The sequence below is a fragment of the Podarcis melisellensis genome (genome assembly GCF_964234715.1).
Source record: "Podarcis melisellensis genome assembly, chromosome: 6".
Lineage (NCBI taxonomy): Eukaryota > Metazoa > Chordata > Lepidosauria > Squamata > Lacertidae > Podarcis > Podarcis melisellensis.
In genome coordinates, this window is record NC_138538.1 from 36,954,752 (window position 1) to 36,976,689 (window position 21,938).

The window sequence follows — 21,938 nt, forward strand, 5'->3', positions numbered from 1 at the left end:
TGGGTTATATTCTAACTACTACTAAAAATACATTTACCATACTTATTAGCCGTGTGTTGTGACTGTATTTGAGCAGATTATTCTGTATTGCAACACAGGGGTTTTGTTTTAGTCCAAAGGTCAGTGAATATTGGATGCTAGGCACAGTTGTATACTCACTGAAGATCCAGGGCCAAACTACACTTTGAGAATGGATTTCCTGAGGCATGGATTTTCTCTTTTAAAAAACCCCCAGTCTCTTTCTCCTCTGGAGAAATAATGCTGGGGAAGTAGTTTTTTGTAAACCTTCCCTCCCACTGTTTCCCAACCTCAGCTGCTCCCTCCTCAAGCTGCTGTTTTCTCTACTGAGAAAAAAAATAGAGGCACCCACAGTGCATGCTGGAATGTGTACTTTGCTTAACTAATATTATTCAAAGCAAGCTTCACTCTGGATTTAGAAGAGACATGATTGCTGCCCACCAAAGAAGACAGCTGCCACACATTTCGCATACTGGATCCAATATCCCAGACCCTCCAAGTGTCCCTATTTTCCAGGGACGTCCCTGATTTAGAGAAGCCATCCTGGTTTCTGATTAGATCCTGGAATGTCCCACTTTTCCATAGGATGTTCCTGTTTTCAGTGGCGAAAGGTTGGAGGGTATGGTAGGATGCCCCTATTTTCATTGGTGAAATGTTGGAGGGTATGGAATTATCTGACCCCCAAGCCTTCTGAAGGCAATCCTGTATAGGGAAGAATTTTTAAAACTGTTTTTATTATGTTTTTATATATGTTGGAAGCTGCCCAGAGTGGCTGGGAGAACCCAGTAAGATGTGTGGCATATAAATAGTAAAATAATCATTATGAAATGGGATGTCCCTATTTTCATTGGAGAAAGGTTGGAGGGTATGTTATTCAGGCCACTTCTGGCAGGAGCCAGTGAAATTAGAAAAAATCTATGATGCTTGTATGTGTGATTATGCCTGTGTGATCTCAAAAAGCAAAGGCGCTCCTCCCTGTTATGTATCTCCTGTTTTGATGTGCAATGCAATCTCTTTTTAAAAATAAGTATATGGTTCACTTCATTTTCAGTCTTTCTCTTGTGAAAGTATTTCCTTCTTAGATGGGAATAGTCTCTTAAAAACAATTGAAAGAGTTAACAGAAAGGGTGGATAATTTATACATGACTTGAAACATTCATGTAGCCAACCACAGAAATGCAGGCTCACAGGATGACTTTCAAATGAATCATCTTTCTCAAAGTATGAGAGAAGTACAACAGTTTTTACATTTAGTGCTTACGGAGACAGACAGACAGACAGATGCTTTTTTAATGTCCCTTTTGAATAACTTCAGAAACATGGCAGATAGTTAGGCCCTGAGTAGGTACCAAGCACATATTAAGTGGTTGGATAGCTCAGCAGTCTAAACCCATCTTCAGTCCTTTAGTACCTGACTGTTATCTCACATTTCATGACAACCTGAAATTATCAGGATCAGTATTGCTGGAATGATCTAAAAGGAAGACTGTAGTGCAGAAGAAGTGCCCTCCAGAAGTGCCCTCCCACCATGCCCTGCCAGCATGGCCAGCGTTCACAGATGATGGGAGTTTTAGTACAGAAGTATCTGGAGGGCATTACATTGGCTAGACTTGCTGAGGGCTATGCTGTTCATGCACAGAACCCTACCGGCTACCTTGCTGTAGCGCAAAGCTTTCTAAACTTTTCATGTTGGCAACACACTTTTTAAACGTGCATAATTTCGTGACATGGTAATTCAGTTTTACTAGCAAACCGGAAGTTAAACTGACCCCTTTCCAGCCCCAGGAGAAGCGCAGGGAGCGTTTGTGCGACCCACCTACACACTGCAGCCAACACACTAATGTGTCGTGATACACAGTTTGGAAAGCTCAGCTGTAGTGTAAACTCTATCCAATATATATTATCAGTCCCTATTTCCCAGTTTAGCACTGCAGGAAATCTGCCTCTAGTGCAGTGAGAAACTGGAGGCAGATTGCACCTAGCAAAATTCATCGTGCTTGGATCTCCAATCTCCATAGGGTTTGTACCAAAACTTTTCCTGCTTATTGCTAGTCCAATGAGATAACATGAAGAATACCAAGATTAGTGAAAAAAGATTGTATCAAAGAGCCGCAATATGGTTTGCCTTTTTAATTTTTATTCGGTAGGATTCCTTTTACTTGTATTCTTCATAGCCCTTTTGTCAAAAACCATTCAGGAATTTGTTCTTCATTTTCAACTCTTTCTCCCACTCACAGCCTGAGCACCTATCTTCTTCCCATACTGGACAATGTCATTGGCCTACTGGATAGCCTTATAAAGGTAAATGGGTTAATACTACTACTACTAATAATAATAATTTATACCCTGCCCATCTGGCTGGGTTTCCCCAGCCACTCTGGGCGGCTCCCAACAGAATATTTAAAAAACTATGTATACAGACAGGGTTAAGTGGAAAGTCAAGGCATATGTTTGCGATTAAACTTCCTCCATAGGATTTATATCCTAAAAAACAGGATAGAAATAATTATAGGATATAATAAAGTATTAATTTAAATAACAGAAAGCTGCAAAAGCTGAACAAGTATCTGTCCTTGCTGGCTAGCTTCTTATCCACAACTCTGTTGTTATGACACGAGGCAGCCAATTGGTGGGAACTGCAATACGTGCTCCATAAGTTGTTCATTAATTGCCACCACATTTGATGTTCACAAATGATTAGATAAAATGGTAGAAATAAGCAATTCAGGGTTCGTCTCCCTGCCACTAAAATTTAATTGTTCATTTTTCTGCACGCACACACAATATATTCACATTTGCATTTGCCACATGGTTGTTAGACAAGCTGTCCTCTTTCTACAAAATTCTGTCTGAATTTAATTCCATTTACTTTCTAGTATTGCAACACTGTACCAAAGCTCCTGCTTGAGGGCATACAGTAAATAGGTTTGTTTTGCAATTTCCTTGCTTTTTTCTTGCATTCAGACTTTCTTTGCACATCTTGTCTTGGCACATTTTATGAGCCAAATACCAGGGCTGGACCAAGACATTTTGCTGTTTGAGGCAAAGTACAGGGTGTCATTCCCTGAGCATTCCAAGCCTAGAAGCTTGGCAGCTAAATCTTTATTCAGCATGGGTGATGGGACAGTGTCCTGCACAACATGTGAGGCAGCAAGTTGGTTCACAGAGGCAAAGGCATGCCATGTAGCAAACATAGCTCTGTCCTCCAACAGAGGGGAATGGCCAGGCTTGTCTTAGCAGGAACAACCAAGGGCTGCTGCTGCCGTCCCCCAGTATCTGCTACCTGAGGCAGGTGCATCTCGTTTCCTATTGGTAGGGGTGGCCCTGCAAAATTCTCAGGTGAGATATCCTGAATGAGATATGTTACATTATTATTATTAACATTATCATCATCGTTAAATTAAATTTGTATACCACCCTATACCAGCAGGTCTAGTTATTTAGCTGACACATTATTTCACCCTCATTCTCTTTTACTGGTTCCATGCTACCTTTTCCCTCTATTTTCTGCCACGTCCAGTTTAGATTGAGAGGCAGCATGAAAAGCTGCTATTTCTGCTTGTTTGAAGAAATAATGAAAGCTGTGTGCCGTAAGTGTTTAACTGTCACAAAGGGGGGCAGGAGGAAGAGAAAAGTATGGCGATCACCACCTCACTCCCTCTTAATGCCCACCACCACTGCAGTCATAGTTTGTTTTGTTTTTCCTGCGAGTTCCTTTTAAAAAGTGGAAGGTTCACACATATAATGTAATTTTATACTAAACATAACCAGTTCTTTATTTTCAAAAATCAATCCATTTTAAAGTCTAAAACTAGATAATATTTTAAACAAGGATTTTGAAGCCCATTCAGCCTGGCATACCCCAAAAAACTTATGCAACAGGTGTCCCCCCCCCCCCCGAGAGCTTAGGAACTACCTACCTTCTCCAGATGCCATTACTTTATTTTGTAGCTGCTTGGAAAAAAACTTAGATTCAAACCAGACTATGAAGATGAGAAGTGCTCTCTTTATTTAACCCACAAAACTGGGCACACTGCTGAGGCCTTTTAAATACATTATTGGTTTCCTTCTTCCAGTCTTGGCCGAAGTATTTGCCTTGGATGAACACAGCCGCCCTTTATCTTTCCCTTGCAGGCACGGTCGCATACACACCAGTTTAATCAGGGGAAGTAATGCCTGCTCATGTTATGGCTGCATGTTGTCAATTGTGTTGTCAGAGGCTCAAAGCAAAACATTCCTTTTTGTAGATTGCGTTTGCTTTCTATAATCAACAAACAAAAATGGAAGGTCATTACGAACAAGGGAAGTCCTTACCTTTGCTTTTCCATGGTGGGCCCAAGTGAACTCGACAAGATCCGAGAAGCCTGGCTCTTGCCAAGGCACAAACGAGAAGATGCCCGTTTAGCTATCAAGTACTAACATGCTGCAACTGTCATTTTCATTCGGACGGCTTCACTTTGCTGCTCTGTTAAAAAAAGCAAAAAAACAAAACAAAACAGGAACTATAAGCTACAACACTTTACCCTAGTTCCTCTCTTTCTCTGTCTCTCATTCTGGCTTACTCTGATATGACAAGGGAGGAGACAGGAAGCCCACAACTCTGCAAGCAGGTTCATGGTATAATAGTTTGACCTCATTGTGGTTGGGCAGTCAATGTATTTCTTTCACTATCGTTGGGACTGCAGCAACCGTTCTTTGCTGAATTTCTGTTATCAGTTTTGGCGCCTTGAGCCTGTACTTCGTTCCAAGGGACTGGGGTTTGCACCGCGGGACCGAGTCAACCATGATATAATGGTATCAGCCATGATACCTTTTGGATTAAGAATTCCTTGATTTGAGAAGAAATTAATGTTCATCCATTCTCAAGCATTGTGACAGTCAAGCTTTTAAGGTGGCAGTAGAATAGTGGTTTCTTTTGTGAGCTTTCAACCAGGAAGTCCTCCATCATTCTGACTTCTGCCAACAATTCAATTTTTTTAAAAAAGATGTGCCCTTAGACTAGTCACTGTGGCCCATTGACCCATCCTGTATCCATAATACTATGAGTAACTTAAAGCACACTATAAACTTCCAACTTAGGCTGCAAGTGTTCATACTTTCCTGGGAGTGAGCCGCATTTAATACAGCAGGATTTACTTCTTCCTCTTCCTCTGCAGGTTGTTGGCAACACTGAAGATGGTGTCTGTGTTATGCCAAATTCTAGCTTGTTTGTTTGTTTAAATATTTACCCCACCTTTACTTACAAAAACTCCCACAATTGCTAATGCTAAAAAGAACAGTAATGAAATCAAAACAACAAGAAAAAAATTAAATTTAAAAAACCCAGATGAAGTATAAATCACGACCATTGGTGCAAAATTTGAAGCCATAGCAGCAGATTAAAACCAATCTTAGTTAATATTTTTTATAAAGGCTTGGGGAAATAAATAGGCCTTTGGTGCTGAAAGGATATAATGCTTTGTGGTGAACTGTCCTGAGGAAAGTCAATACTGTAACTAGGATGTCACAATTGAGAGAAAAAAATAGCACAGACAACTGTTTTAGTAGATATTATTTTAATGTATGCCCTTAGTTAGAAGGCACTTTCCTTGGTGTACAATCCTACAGTAGTAGGTTGTGAGAAGTTGTAGGACAAGCATCTCACAGTCACAGAAGAGCCCAGTTCCCTCCATTGCATAATCCCATCAGTTTAATTGAAAAATTACTTGGGGACCGATTTGCAAGTTCACACCAACCAGTTCACTGTTTAAAGCAATATTCACCCGATGGAAACCATTATGTTACCTGTCATTCTTCCTACTAGAAAAATACAATACTGATACTGAAAGAGAGGGTGAAGTCTACTGAAAACAAAGTCTAAGTCCAGTCATGAACATTGGAAAATGAACTCTAGAGGCAGAGCTTAGAAATGGCTGGCAAGAGTGGCAAACAAACAAGGTGATAACATTAGTATTATAGTATTGTAAATATTAGTACTGTAAAATTTCGGGTGCTCTAAAATGAAGTGAGTCTTGATTTGATGGCATAAATAGGTGACATGGGAGTAGGAATGGGTGAAGATGTTAATCTGGTTCTCTTGGCTTCTAATTTTCCAGTTTTCAGCTCAGTTCTTTACACTTCCAAGTCAATTTGCATTTTTTCAAAATATGTCCTCATGAAAATTCATCAACATTTTTGTGTGAATTTTGCTTAATATAGGGCTTATCCACGCTTACCCTTTGCCCTGCTCTTTCCAGACACAGGCCCGCACTTAAAAGCTCTGTCTCTGAGCAGAGTTTTTGCTAGGAATGCTCCGGAACAAACAAACAAAACAACTTCTTCTAATATAATGCAATTCTGTATCTTATTTTCACCAATAGATGTATTGTTATTCAGACTTTACCCTACTATGTGCATTTTTGTACACATTACTTAGCTGGAGAACTGCACCACAAAATTTGGAAAGTGTGAATTTTGAAGCATGGTTGTGTTTTAGTTTGCAAATGGTTTCAGGGAGTGAGAATTGGGTAAGTTTGGCTGATTAAGTTTCTCCTCCATACCTGTACAGCAGACAGGAGATTTTCCCAAGTTGCCACCAAACTGAGATTTTATTTGCTTTGATGGTGTCAGAAGGCAACGTATGCCTCTGACCTCTGACCTCACCAATAGGACAAATCATAGTTGTACAGCTTCAAACTTGTATTGATTTTACTGTGCCGGGGGACAACAGAACAACCCCATTCATTTTCTAGGCCTTCCCTTCTTCTTTAAAATCCTTCACATTTTGCCATGAACCCATGCATCAATCCCTTTTGCACTGATTCATCTGGCTCTGTGTTCATCTGGCTTCAAATAGCAAGCTTTGCCCAACAATTTGTCTTCATTTCTCCGCAGTCTCATTTGGAGAAGCTTAAAATAATTTTGTTTCCTGATGAGCAAAGCTTTCAGGTTGCAAGTCTAACAATTTGCCTAAGCTAAGCCTTTGATACAATAAAATGAGAAGAGCTGTGTTTTCAGTACAGCTCATTTCTCATGCTGAGCTTTTAGGAGAAATGGGACAGAACAAAAACTGCTGGATGCCTAATATTTCTGAGAATCAAAAAACTATGCTCTTTCCCCTTATGGTTCCTGGACTTCACAGTGAGGGTTACAATCTTTCTGAATGAGAGATAATCAAAGGCAAAACACCTTGAAATTAGGGGTAAATTAAGCAGCATTGTATTTTCTTTTCAAATATAATCAAGTAATACTTTAAGAAGCAATGTCAGTCTTTGAATGAGATATTGGTCATTCAGGGGACAGAAACCGGGATTCCATAGGAGTTACTTCATTTGAATCTCTGAATAGGAAGCTGGGACAAGAATACTCTGAAATAAGGTGCATTTCCTAATAATGATATTTACTCTCTGGAGAGGAGAGGATAGCTTGAGATCAAGATGCCACGTGGCTATTTAACAACGGTTAGAGACAAATCTAGACAAAGATAAATCATAGTAACATCAGGAACATTGTCAACCTAATGAACAGTGGCTAAAAGAAGTAGGGCTCAAATACAGGAATCCCTACTGGGAGGGCATTCCAGAGTGGTGGGGGCTGTGGGACAAATAGAGTATTTTCTCATATTTACACTTAGGTTTTCCTGAATAATGCTGAACTGTGGTGTAACTTGCTTCCCCCCCTTCAAATAAACCACCAACAAGATTATATAACAGTAGTTTTAAAAGTAGACAATTCTTACGCAGAGCAATATATTAAAGCACAGCATGGTTTCAAGAGTTGCCATGCCCTAGTTTTCAGCTGGCTGGCATGTGTTCAGATCAATGTGTCGCCTGTGAATCTAATCCACCAGATGGGGGAGCCATTGGATGCACAAAAAGCATTGCTTAAAAGGCCATAAATACAAAACCATCCCTTAATATAGTCAGTAGCATAATATCTATGTTATAACTTTAAAGATCAGGTTTTAAAAATGAAATAATGTCTTTTTTCTGGAGTGAGGAGGGAAAGCAATATAAAGACATATTTACATATAGCTTTAATTTTATGTCTCCTTGTACCCATTCTGGGCAGCTAGAGCTAAAATTTTGGAGACAATTTCTTGCAAGAAATCAACTTTATATTTCCCTGACACATTTTTTTACAACATTTTCAAATATGGATTTAGGTAGTTCAGTGTTTCTCTGTTGGTTTATTTTTTAAAGTGCAAAACCTCATGGGATGTATCAATCGTCGTTTCTCAACTGACAACAAGGCTTCCATAAGTGATATAGTAAGGAAATCAATTTCCTTCTTCTAATCCCCATGCCTCCCTAAATCTACTCTGAAGGGTCTCACTGCAGATTGGGAGGGGGAATGCAGATTGGGAGGAGGTGCTGTCATAAAAAGCCCTCCCTTCCCTCCTCTGTCAATGGAAGACTTACAGTCAGTTGAGTGACATCTTTGGATACAGACCTATAACTTTACCTTTTATCAGCAAAACTAGCTCTGTCAAAAATGAACCCCAAAGACTTCAAATTTTCACATTTGATTTTTGTATGTGGGTGCCAAATCTGAAATTTGGGCAGAGCTTTATTTCCAAGTACACTAAGTTCTCAGTGCTCTTAAGTTCTAGGTGCTATTATATTTATTTATACCCCGCCTTTTTCCCTGACAGGGACTCAATGTGGCTAATATATAAAATAAGAAAAGCTAAAGAGCATTTAATCTTTCAGTTTTTCAACGTTATAATTCCTCTGAATGATATAATCCAGGAGATTTGGAGCCCAGTCCCGGATCAATAAAGGGATTCTTGTAGATAAATATTCATAATAAATCTCCCTTTGGCGCAGGGCTCCTCCCTTAATGATTTCCAGTGCACATTCCTCCTTTGGTGCTGCAGAGATCTGGACCACTCCAGAAATTGCTTTCATGGCCGTTTCTAAGGGAAGAAAAGGAGCTCGAGTTAAGTAGGTACCCTCTGTTCAAGAAGTCAGTCAACAAGTGCCTACTGGGCAGAGTGAATTATACCCAGGGATCAGCAACCTTTTTCAGCCGTGGGCTGGTCCACCATCCCTCAGGCCATGTGGTGGGCAGGATTATATTTTTTGGGGGGAGGGAGGGGGGAAATGAATGAATTCCTATGCCCCACAAATAACCCAGAGATGCATTTTAAATAAAAGGACACATTCTACTCATGTAAAAACACACTGATTCCCGGACCATCCGAGGGCCGGATTGAGAAGGCGATTGGGCCACATCCAACCTTAGATTGTCTACCCCTGCTTATACCTGTCTACTCAGAAGTAAACCCCATTAGGTTTAATGGGGCTCAGCCTTAGATAAATGTGTAAAGGATTGCAGTCTAGTGGAACTGATAAGAAACTTTGCCTGGTTTTGTTTCCACTAAATACAGTGGTACCTTGGGTTACATACGCTTCAGGTTACATACACTTCAGGTTACAGACTCCGTTAACCCAGAAATATTGCTTCAGGTTAAGAACTTTGCTTCAGGATGAGAACAGAAATTGTGCTCCGGCGGCACGGCAGCAGCAGGAGGCCCCATTAGCTAAAGTGGTGCTTCAGGTTAAGTACAGACCTCCGGAACAAATTAAGTACTTAACCCGAGGTACCACTGTAGTGCATCACTGAATTTCCAAGTGTGGGGGGGTGGTATGTGAGAATAGACGATTTCAGAGGAATTCAGATGACTAATTGCAGTGGCAGTTTCCACATCAGGAGTGTACCGTAGACCATATTTGGTACTGCCTTCATAGGATGAAACATTACAGCTTGTGGTGGTTGCCATCCGGTCATGGTTTTGCCCAAGTGGATCCCTACAACTTGTGCATTAGACAAGTGATTTGTTAGAAATCACTCTTTCAAGTTCTCAGGAATTTTGAGTTACATGTGCTGGCTGTTTCCAATGGTAACTCTTGTGTCTTTGTGCCGTTGCATGTGCAAGTGTGTGTTTATGTAAAAGGGTCTCTATGTAAAAGGAAGTCGAAGAAGCTCACATGGTTTGGAGGGAAGGAAAGCTCACAGTCAATTCCAGACCTAAAAATGTGCCGTTAAACATTGCCCTCTTCTCTTCAGCACTGTTCCTTCTCTTCTAAATAATATATGATATATAGAGAAGAACTGATGCAAATGGATGCTTTGGAGTTAGAAATAACACTTCATCATTAATGCAAAAGTTTGCATATTCACTTCAGAAGCAATTTGCACACCTTATCCATTGGCTTCACTGTCCAAACATAATTTATGGGCAAGCCCTACTTGAGAAGACATTTCTTGGCAATTTCATGGCATTGCAATGCAATCTATGGTGTTTTAGATTAGAAAAAAGGCAATAAACAAACGATCCATATTTACGTTCACGTTGTTGAAGTTGAGATCTGAAGGATTTTGAGCACAGCACAAACCTGCCAATGAAAGCCAGGTCCTTATAGTCAGGTTTCAAAATGTTAAATTGTACCTGTATCGATGAGTCCAAGGACGCAGAGTGTGATGGAAACGTTGGTGTTCTTCATGGCAAATTCCTGCCTCAAGGAGCTGAAAAACCCATCCAGGGCAAATTTTGTTGCAGAATAGTAAACAGTGAATGGGAATGGAACTTTGCCTGCAAATACAGTATAGCAATAGTACAGTCATGGGTGAATTCCACTTTAATCCTGCAGGTGGCAAAGTAAAACCAGCATTGCTTGCATCTCTGTGAGAGATATTTTTCCCCTTCCTGCTTCCATTTGTTTACTTATTATTTTGTTTATAAAATGTTTCCAAGTTATATAAGCACTCAGAAACTTGAACTTATGGCATAACTGGACCTTCTAAGAATTTTAAAAAAAGATATTGCATATCTTTCAAAGCTCTCAAGATGGACTGTTTCTCCCTCCCCACTCCCTCTATAGGTCTGTTTTGTATATTAGCAGTTATATGCAACTCTGATTATAGCCTGTGAAATTTTAAAGCAGAACAGAAACACGCTGATAGAAATGCAATGAAGAATTGTACAGAACCACACTTAATAAAAGCACAAGGCTGCCGGACTGTGACCCAGAGATCCTGTCAAATGCTTAGGGCACAAGTGGAGAAAGTTTAGTCCTCCAGAGGTTGCTGGACTACAACTCCCATCATCCCTGTCCATTAGCCATCCTGACCGGGACCTAAGGTTGATGGGAGTTGTAGTCTAGCAACACCTGGAGGACTATAGAGTCCCGTCCCCTGTGCTAGGGTAAAACTGCTATGAGGATTATTATGAATATATGAAATTCAATTGAGATACCAATAGTAGAACACTTGAATACCGTTCCCTGAGCAGTGGCAGGAGACATTCAAAAATTAGCCCCTGGCCTGTCTCACAAGCAGAGAGAGAGGTGAAGGGACTACAAGCCATCCTTGCAGAAGTACCAATGGAAGAATTGAGTAGACCCATCCATATAATTCACACCGGGTTTGTTTTGCACCCTACAAAGGAGAACAGTCACCAGAATCACTGTTATGGAAAATTCCTTAGCCTTGCTATTGCTTAACAAGGTGAGCAGCTCAGAGATGGTTTTTTTCATTAATGGGAGCATTTCAGGTAAGAAAACACATTAAAGATGTGAGTTGATCACCACACGTGATCTTTTTTGGAGTTGGCTGAGGGTGTGCACAATTGGAAGCTGCAACCAGCTGAGTCTGCAGTCATATATGTTCGCAGTCATCAACGTGCACGGCGATCATAGCAGGGAAATCAGAAATGTTTTAAGGAGCTCTAAGGCTCTGAGGGCCGCTGAGAGCTACTTCACACAATTGCTGCTTGTACTCACCTGCCAAGGATGAAACCACTACGATGCTTCCTCCGCTGTTCTTAAGCATGGGAAGAGCTGCAGCTGTCATGGTCACATAGCTTAAGAAATTGATATTCAGGACCTTTTGCATATACGCAACATCACTATTGAAATAGCTTAAGAAGGCAGGGCTAACATGATTCAGAATAAGCATATCTAGACCTCCTAAAAACAGAAAAGAGTTGTTAGAATTGTTTGTCTTGATCAGCTATCCTAGCAATGCTGTTTAATTTCTAAAATAAAAGATACTTGGATGCCTGGTTCCAACCCATGTGTCTGCATAACTTGAGGTGCCTAACTGAAGGACTCAGCTGTGTCACTGCCCTTTTTTCCTGCATTTGGTCCAGAGTTTCTGGACGCAGCTTGTGCTTGCAACAGGCTTGTTATCTCAAGGAAACAATGTTAGAATGACAACCCTGAAGCAATGATTCACATTTTCCTGGGTGTGATCTAGCTCTGATCTGCAGCAGAGGTAAGGCTGGGCAAGGTTTTCTATCAGGCCATCTATATTTCAGTGAGTTATGATGCTCCATACAAGCCTGTGCCTGATTCAGGGCATATAAGGCTGTTAACACTTCACACTGGAGCCAAACTCTTCAGGTAGATTTGGAGTACTTCCAGTTGTGTGCTTCTAGCTAGGGAGGTCCATGGTTCAGTTCCCAGTGTGTCAGCCATGCAATCATGTCACAAAAGCTTCTGCAAAATGGTTTGGTGAGTGTGAGCAACTGGGGTCGTACTGGGCCAGAAGGCTCCACATTCCTGATTCACAGAGAGTTGCAACCCATGAGAATCAAAAACAGAGCTTAAAGCTTTGGAAAGCTTTAAGAGCACTTAATAGCATAGCAGAACTCGGACTACCTTTCTCTATCAGGTTAATGAGTGATGCTTATACTACTATGGTAGTGGCCATTTTGGAACTGAAGATTTCAGGACATATTTTCTTTGATTACCGTATTTTTCACTCTATAAGACGCACCAGACCACAAGACGCATCTAGTTTTTGGAGGAGAAAAACAAGAAAAAAAATATTCTGAATCTCAGGAGCCAGAACAGCAAGAGGGATCGCTGTGCAGTGAAAGCAGCAATTCCTCTTGCTGTTCTGGCTTCTGGGATAGCTGCGCAGCCTGCATTCGCTCAATAAGACGCACACATGTTTTCCCTTACTTTTTAGGAGGGAAAAAGTGAGTCTTATAGAGAAAAAATACGGTAAGTACTTCACCAAAGCCACAGCATAGTAGTATGTGTTAATTAGCTAAATATTAGGCATAAAAGGGCGGTTTTAACAAAAACAGGGGAGTAAGTAGTCTAGTGTTCCACCAAGGAGTTCTATTGGAACACATTATTATGATTTGGAGTCAGGGTGAGCATTGCGGTGACCAAGGTTGTGAATGATACCAAATTACGGTATTCAGCATAGTGAAAATCCAAGTGGACTGTGAGGAGCAGGTTTAGAAGAATCTCTTCAAATTGGGTGAATGTGTGAGATTCAGGTTGCTTCCAAACTTGCCTTTCCCCTGGAATATTTTATTCATTCATATATTACAGGGAATACAGATAAGCACTGCATTCCAGTGTTTTGTCCGTTATCCTCCCACGCTTTTACAGGGATGATTTTGGGATTCTTCTTTTCTCTACTCGTAATACACAGCACTTCCACACAGGGCCTTAATATTCTAACAATGTTGGTAACAGGTTTTATTTTCCTTAGAAAGGATGCACTTAGATTAAATAGAGGAGAACAGGCTGGCACTGGTGCCAGTGTGGATGCTGTGAAAAATCTGCAGCTACGGGGAGTGCTCATCCCACAATAAACACCTCCTGGAAGCACCCATAGGTGCTGCGCCAGTGTGGACAGACATACAGCAGGAGTGAGTTGCGAGGCACTTGATGGCAGGGTAGAGTTTCCTGCATTGCTCTGACCCACTAAACTTTCCACTATTAATTTCTGGAATTTGTTGCTACAAGATGTAGTGATGAATGATCACCAACTTGGACAGCTTTAAAAGGTGACCAAACAATCCATTATGAAGGATAAGGCTATCAATTTATGATGGCTGTGTAGAAGCTCCAGGTTCTGTGGCAGTCTACCCCTGAATATTGATTGATGGGATCATGAGTGGGAGAGGGCTATTATCTTCATGTCCTGCGTATGAGCTCCCTATGGGTATCTGGTGTGGAGAGAGTCTCTTCCTTTAAATTCCTGGGAGTTTACCTTAGTGAAGACCTCACTTGGAAAAACAATATAACTCAGGTGGTTAGGAAGGCCCAACAGAGACTCGATTTCCTCAGGGTCTTGCAAAAGAACAATGTTAAACAACAGCTGATGACCTCCTCCTAATGGTCCACAATAGAAAGTGTCCTCTCATATTGTACCACAGTGTGGTACGTTGGCTTGACAGCCACAGACACAAAGTCTTTACAGAGGGTGGTGAACACAGCACATGATATCATGGGCTGTCCCCTGAGCCCGCTAGATGACATCGCAAGGGATCGTTGCCTTAGGAGAGCAAGAAAAATTCTCAGGGACGATTCACACCCCAGCCAGCACCTCTTTAATCTTCTACCTTCGGGTAGGAGATATAGAAATATAATCAGTCATAACAATAGGCTAAAAAACAGTTTTTATCCATGGGCTGTTAGGCTGCTGAATGGAAAATAATATAGTGCAACTGACATTCGGGGTTGGTGTGTTGTGTGACAAGCACACAGACTGCAATGAGATTGAGTGTTTGTCGGGGGGGGGAGGCTCAGTTAATTTCATTTTACACAGGTTGTACATTGACAATAAAGGTATTATTATTATTATTATTATTATTATTATTATTATTATTATTTGTTGACCACTGTGGCAAACAGGGCCCTGGACTTGATGGGCTTTTGGTCTGATCCAGCACAGCACTTCTGATGTCCTTATAAAGTAAGCATACCCCACAATTCCTCTGCTTTCTTCACCACAGACTGAGCGAATGCCATGTCTTCCATGCTGCCATTTATGTAGCTGGCAGATGCTGCCCCCAGCTCCAAGCACTGAGCAACCACCTGAAACAAAGAGGAAAGGAGAAATCTGGAGGCTCGTTGCCCTTTCAGCCCCTTTTGCATCCCAGCAAATTAAATTCCTATGCTATGCAGCATTGCAAGGAAACAGCTGGCTAGTTCAGCTTACCAGAATACTCTGAGCACAACATTTTTTCGGGGGTGGGGTGGAGGCTGTGTGCTTAAAGGGTCAGCATTATTAGTTGGGAATTTCCAATGGAAAAAGCAGCTTCATCAAAGTTTCCAGCTGCAAGAACACCAAATTTCTCATTTGTAAAAATCAAAATGAAGCAAAATGGGCTTGAACATTCTTAAAATGAACTTGCAAATTCTGGGTATGGGCTCTGGCTTTAGAACTTTATCCCTTACTGGTGTCACCACAACAGCTGCTGTCACAGCCATGTCAGGCTTCTAGCTTGCTTTTACAAATGTATTGGAAGTCCTAAAAATGTGTCTGTAATCATGACCATATTTTGTATTGAGCAAGAGCTGCATTTTAAAGTCTGCAACAATATTCAGGAGACCATTGGATTTTCTATAATCAGGGCAGGTGGAAAATCCTCTTCATTATTCCAGTTTGACAGACTTAATTGTAAGTGTCACTGGCTCTCTTGTTGTTGTTGTTTAGTCGTGTCCGACTCTTTGTGACCCCATGGACCAGAGAACGCCAGGCACCTCTGTCCTCCACTGCCTCCCGCAGTTTGGTCAAACTCATGCTGGTAACCTCGAAAACACTATCCAACCATCTCGTCCTCTGCCGTCCCCTTCTCCTTGTGCCCTCCATCTTTCCCAATATCAGGGTCTTCTCCAGGGAGTCTTCTCTTCTCATGAGGTGGCCAAAGTACTGGAGCCTCAGCTTCACAATCTGTCCTTCCAGTGAGCACTCAGGGTTGATTTCCTTCAGTATGGAGAGGCTTGATCTTCTTGCAGTCCATGGGACTCTCAAGAGTCTCCTCCAGCACCATAATTCAAAAGCATCAATTCTTCGGCGATCAGCCTTCTTGATGGTCCAGCTCTCACTTCCATACATCACTACTGGGAAAACCATAGCTTTAACTATACGAACCTTTGTTGGCAAGGTGATGTCTCTACTTCTCAAGATGCTGTCTAGGCCTGTCATTGCCCTTCTCCCAAGAAGCAGGCGTCTTTTAATTTCGTGGCTGCTGTCACCATCTGCAGTGATCATGGAGCCCAAGAAAGTAAAATCTCTCACTACCTCCATTTCTTCCCCTTCTATTTGCCAGGAGGTGATGGGACCAGTGGCTCTAGAGAGCCACTGGTCCATCTAGCTCAGCACTGTCTCCATCAGGGATAACCAGCATGGAGCCTTCCAGATCATCCTTGAACATCCATCATCCTTGAACATTGGATGATGGGATCTGTAGCCAACAACATCTGTTGGGGGCAGCACATTGACTACCCCAGCTGTTAGAGACCACTGGAGACCACTGGCTCTCTAGTACCCAGTTTTTGCATTCTTCTTTACAATATAACAAATAATTTAAATATAAAGGCTATTAAAATCTAAGCGAAGGTGATGCATAAGTATGTACTAAGCATAGAGTGCTGGCATAGTTGCAGTAGTTAACCCTGTCATAGGCTTTGTTACTTTTTCTGTTAAGTAAGTGTACAAAGATAAAGATCCCTAGCTTGGACCCACTTCTGCCAAAACTTGCTAGGCTGAAAGTCTGGTGCAGGGTTTCCCAGACTTGGGTCTCTATCTGTTTTTTGAACTACAATTCCCATCATCCACGACCACTGGTCCTGCTAGTGAGGGATGATGGGAGTTGTAGTTGAACAACAGCTGGGGTAGTCAATGTGCTGCCCCCAACAGATGTTGTTGGCTACAGATCCCATCATCCAATATTCAAGGATGATGGATGTTCAAGGATGATCTGGAAGGCTCCATGCTGGTTATCCCTGATGGAGACAGTGCTGAGCTAGATGGACCAGTGGCAACTTCCTGTGTTCCCATGAGTGGCTGGAGGAAAGGCGGTGCGCCCGTGCCAGAAAGAAGCAAGCTTGACACTAGACATGCAGATACATGCATGCAAGTGGGCACACCAGCTTCAAGGCTGAAGCCACATCAATGAAGGAATCACTCCACCCCTCACCAGCCCTTCTTCCCTGACTTTGCAGTGAGTGATGGAGCATGTTGGCCGCTGCTGGCAAAGAGGTTTTCCCCCTCCTGTGCTGCAAGACCTTGGCTGTACCAACACTATCCTAACAGCTCCAAGCAGGCATTGGCTCAGTGCTAATGCACAGATTACACTGGCAAAAGGTCCCAGGCTTAACCCGCTGCGTCCTTGGTGGTTAACTCCCCCTGTAAACAGTTGTTCTAGTGCAACTGGGGTTTGGGGAAAATATAGCTACTTGTGGAGCATAAGTGTCCAAGGACTGATATTGCTGGATGTTGTTAAACTTAATGTATCTCAAGAAGGGATAGATTAATGCAGGCATAGACAAACTCAGCCCTCCAGATGTTTTGGGACTACAACTCCCATCATCCCTGACTACTGGTCCTGTTAGCTAGGGATGATGGGAGTTGTAGTCCCAAAACATCTGGAGGGCTGAGTTTGCCTACGCCTGGATTAATGGCAAAGGCAACCAACCAAGAAGCAGGCCAATAGGCATTCCCATCCCGCTCTAACATGCAATCACGGGACCTCAGATTTTTAGAATTCTTTGAAATGATGGCAGTGTCTGATTGTTCACCAACTCCATGTCCCATTTCTGGCTTGATAATCTTGCAAAAGGGCATGTTGTTAATCTCCCAACTCTGACATCAGAAGGGTTTGGTGAAGTCATTTACACTATGGTGCCTTATCTTTAAAGTACTGCTTCTTGCCTGCCATGTCCCAGAATTGGATAATGGCATTGCCAATGCCCTGTTATCTACTCAGACAGTGCAATTTCATCAGCTTGGCTTAGTGGCCAGAAGTGAAGCAGAGGCAATGCCCACAGCTCTGTGTGATCATGGCAGGATGAGCCCGAATGCTCTAAAATGTTGAGAGAAAATCCTTGAAAAGATATTAGGTGACATATTGCATACAAATATGTGTATGTCAGGAGCAATATGAACAATTCAGGTTAGGAGGGGCAGGCCTTAGGGCTGCACAGCTTCCAGTCTCACTTTGAATTTGTTGTATAAAACACAAATAAAGTTGTGGCCCTTAATGAACCTGATACACACTGCCTCTTCTTGCCTGGCTAAGGGTGCAAATAGGAACAAATGGAGTTGGGTTCCAGCATTTCAAGTCGCTGTGTGGGTTGCTATTGTCTATTGTCTATAAAACCTCCTGGGTTGTTTCTTTTTCCACTCTAGGGCAATAATCTTCCCACAGCTGTGCTTCTCACACTGCTGTTTGTCATTATTGACATGCATGGTGACCCTTGGGTGGTTTTTCCTAGTGCTGTGTACTGAACTCTCTGTTCTTCAGGTTCTGAAAAGGTATTCTTCCATTGCAGAAGAGACTTCCACCGTCCCGCCTCTTTCTCACTTTAGGATTTAGAATTTGAGTGGATGAGGGGTCAGGCTTATCTTATCACTGCAAAGTGGCTGTGGGTGCATCTTGTGTTTTTCTTTCCATGAAATGTTTCTCAGGAGCTCCACAGTCTTCCCAGCAGCCTGCACTTCCTGATCTGGTAAAGGCCCATGGGGGATGTTACTGCATGATTTCTTCCCCTGAGTTTGAATTGAAACATAGGAAGCCAGGAGGGCTGGCTGCCAAGGCACAGAGAACAGTGTGATCACTGATTTGGTGTTTTTTTTTGTTTTGTTTTTTGAAGGAAGTCCTTTAAAAATCATTTTTCAATGGTTTCTTTAAAAGGAAAAAATAAAATTAAAACCCTTTACTTTTCAAACAACAACAGCCAATAGCTGCCAGGAGCCTCCCCGCTTTCCCATGCTTACAGAAAAGTGCAGCCAAGGACATCATGGCTTTTTCAGGAAATGCAGGCACCCAGGAATGCTGCAGAGTACAGACCACTGGAGAGAGGATTTGCAGAATGAAAAGGAAAAATGCTCAGAAACATCCCATAACCAACCTGAAAGTAATGTAAGCACAAGAAAAGGCCTGCATGCAACCCACCAGGAATTCTCCAAATTTTTATCTTTTCTTTCATAATTTTTGAATGCCCTTATATGTGGATCCCTTTTCCCATGAGTCACACTTCTGTAACGGCACCTACTGCCTCTATCTTCCATTTTTATGAGCAAATGCATTGATATTCCTGTAAATTGATATTCCTGTAAATTAAGACATGCATTCACACTCTGCTGGTGGTAAAACTGCAAAACCTAAATTGCATCTGGAAATGAATAAATTTATATAAATCTGAATTTTAGTAAAGCATATGACTCTCCCTTCCTGTCAGGTTTGGCAATTTATCGTCACCCGTATGTGAATGTTTATCCCAATGGACATAAATATGAATTTTACATTCATGGGGTTACACATTATCTATCACCTGTGTGTGCAGGTGACTCTAAGAAGCATGCGCAGTAAAAGGCATGCATATATGAGTATATGACATTTACTTTCTGGAGCTTGGCTTCTGTTCGCGCAGTGATCAGTATGTGGGAGCCCATGCGTGCCAGGTGGTATGCCATCTGCTCACCGATTCCAGTGCTTGCCCCAGTAACAATCACACGCTTCCCTTTCAGCATTTCTGGAGAGCAAGATATAGGGACAGCCATTTATAAAGATCGCATTAAACACACCACCCAATCCTAAATCAGTCTCTAAAAGGGCAAGTAGCTTAAGAACAGAAACAGCCATTTCTGCCTGCCGATCAGTTGCCCAGTCCAAACAATCTTCCAGTCTAATCTGCATTCTTCTCCCAAGAAACCAGCAGTCATAAGAATTGCTAACATTCCAAAAAGGATGCAGAATGCCAAGACAGCCATTTATTTTTGTTGTTGTTGTTATTTTACTCTAATTAAACATGAACATGCATTTCTTTTTCAAGCCACTTCATACGTTCAGCTTTCTTGAAGTTTTTGAAGCAATTGTACAATTAAGCAACTTTAAAGAAAGCCCAATCCTTTTCGAAATAGACAGAATATGAAAGGCTGTTGGAGAATCCAAATGGCAAGCCTCCTAACCACACCTGTTTGCAGGAAGAAAAAAAAAATAGCCCTGCCTGATGCATGATGTATTTCAAAGGCTTGCCAAGCAAAGCCTTCTATTATCGGCAATGCAAGCAACGCCCAGACATGTTTCGTTTTAGGCTTGCACCAGTTCCTGTATAAAAACCATTCCAGTGTGACTCCTTTCTCTTTCTCCCCCTCCGTCTCCCCCCTGCTTTTATTTTAAAATGTCTTTACTTAAAAACAACAACAACTTACCCGGCTTAAAGTCTTCATTTCCCGAATAAAAAAAGAAGGCCAAGATCAGTCCTGCAAAAAGAACCAGAATCTTTTGCAGCAGACCCATCCCACTGCGAAGTCAGGAAATAATCAAGCATGAGAAGCAAGGAGGAGGAGGGAAAAAAAGCCCTGCAGAGCTGTTCCAGACAGAGGGAGCAATGTCTATGCTGCAAAAACCTGGTAGCATAGAGGCAGCAACTTGCCCAAATGTCCAACCTTCTGACAATTCAGGGTACTCGTGGCAACAGCTCCATCACAAGCCTCTAATTTACTGTTTGTCAAGAGTTGATAAACTTCGGCCTACGTGATCTTTGGATCCTGGCTGTCCCATTTCATATTTCCTGTCCCTACGGTTAAAATAGAGAAATTTGCACAACACCCTGAAAGAGGTGTGTCTTTGCTGAAAAGCATCAAGTTTCACTTCAGAGAAGATCCCAGGCTGCCTACTCCAGGTGGGCTATTTTTTTAATAAAAAAAATCATTGTTTAACATCTGCCAGGCATAGACCCCACACACAGCACAAGGCTCAAGTGCAAGAAGCTTATGACTTCCACCCCAAAGAGCTTGCAGAGACTGAAGTGCCGAAGCAGAGGATGTTGTTGTTATAATATCAGGGATTCAGGGCAAATGGGTGGACATGACTAAGTTGCACATGTTTGGGAAGCTGAGCCAACAAACGTGTTGCTGTGAGTTTTCAGATCCTTTTTGGAACTCTTGACAGTCTCGCAGAGTTGTTATCAGTCTCCAAAGTACTTTTATGCCCATAATTAGTAGAATATTTCAAAACTTCATATTCATCATTGGCATTACGTGGTGCTGTTTATGCTTTCTGATACCACAGAGTAAGCCATTCTAAGATATGTTAATCCCCACTTTACAGTCGTGGGCCTCCGACTCTGAATGTGTTTTAATACAGATTTGTGAGTCAGATCCGCCCTAATTGTACCATGGTGTTCATGTGACGCCCAGTGCCTGCGCAGCTATGGACCAGTCAAAGATTCAAGTTGCCAATGAACTCAGCACTGCATCCAATGCAATTGTGGTGCCAATGGCTGAACCACGTTAGGTTCACTAGCAGCACTGTGTTGTGTGCCATTTTGTTCTTCATGCACTAGGTGCATGGCTTCCCCATGATGAAAATGAAGCAACTGGTGATACGGGCCCAGAACATACCACCCCAAAGATTGTACATCTAGTCCACCCCCCTGCAATTCCGGAATCTTTTCGATCCCTGGTTTCTCCACCCACAAAGATCTGGGAACAACCTCTGTTGGAGACCCTGGAGTACCACTGTCAGACCAGTCAGCTATGGGGCAACTTTGTATGATTCTTCCAAGACATACTGGAACATAGCAGAGGCTTGGCAACCATATGTCAGGAGTGCTCTGATGGTGTTTCCTGCTTGGCAGGGGGTTGGACTCGATGGCCCTTGTGGTCTCTTCCAACTCTATGATTCTATGATTCTATACAAAAAACTCCTTGTGCTTCTCTCTCTTTCTTTCTAATCTTTTTCAAAGTCAGTGCCAAAAGTGACTAGCATGACCAGTATGACTAATGAAGGAGCTCTAGATGAAGATGAGGAGGCAGAGTTATGCAGAAAAGAGCCAGCCTGATTCTCAACATTTGGGGTTATTAAGCTAATAAAAGACAAATAGTCTCTCTCTCTCTCTCTCTCTCTCTCTCTCTCTCTCTCTCTCTCTCTCTCTCACACACACACACACACACACACA

General features: G+C 42.0%; 2 protein-coding genes and 2 long non-coding RNA genes across 6 annotated transcripts in view; 2 read left to right on the forward strand and 2 right to left on the reverse strand.

Moving 5' to 3' along the window:
* The window catches only part of TRAF3IP3 (TRAF3 interacting protein 3), a 34,485-nt gene extending 29,171 nt beyond the window's left edge, over nucleotides 1-5,314 (reverse strand). For 2 of the 3 annotated variants that reach the window (XM_081916541.1, XM_081916540.1), the window contains exon 1: nucleotides 4,333-5,314. Coding sequence is in view for 1 of the 3 variants with exons in the window: in XM_081916539.1 (XP_081772665.1) it covers nucleotides 3,939-3,954 (16 nt within the window). In the remaining 2 variants the exon portion in view is untranslated. Of the gene's footprint in view, nucleotides 1-3,938; nucleotides 4,130-4,332 lie in introns of those variants that run through there. The other variant, XM_081916539.1, reaches the window with a different exon arrangement.
* The window catches only part of LOC309372730, a 60,447-nt gene that overhangs the window by 1,205 nt on the left and 37,304 nt on the right, over nucleotides 1-21,938 (forward strand). The window contains exon 2 of the long non-coding RNA XR_014169649.1: nucleotides 2,256-2,319. This is a non-coding gene — a long non-coding RNA (uncharacterized lncRNA). The remainder of the gene's footprint in view (nucleotides 1-2,255; nucleotides 2,320-21,938) is intronic.
* On the reverse strand, nucleotides 5,557-20,772 carry HSD11B1 (hydroxysteroid 11-beta dehydrogenase 1). Its single transcript, XM_081916547.1, has 6 exons — nucleotides 20,188-20,772; nucleotides 19,378-19,508; nucleotides 14,732-14,843; nucleotides 11,784-11,969; nucleotides 10,451-10,594; nucleotides 5,557-8,914 (listed from the first exon to the last, which is right to left on the reverse strand). The coding sequence occupies exons 1-6, from the start codon at nucleotides 20,273-20,275 to the stop codon at nucleotides 8,697-8,699; spliced, it is 879 nt and encodes a 292-aa protein (XP_081772673.1). The 5' UTR covers nucleotides 20,276-20,772; the 3' UTR covers nucleotides 5,557-8,696.
* On the forward strand, nucleotides 11,976-14,135 carry LOC309372729. The gene is made up of 2 exons (XR_014169648.1): nucleotides 11,976-12,755; nucleotides 13,016-14,135. It is a non-coding gene; the product is annotated as an uncharacterized lncRNA (long non-coding RNA).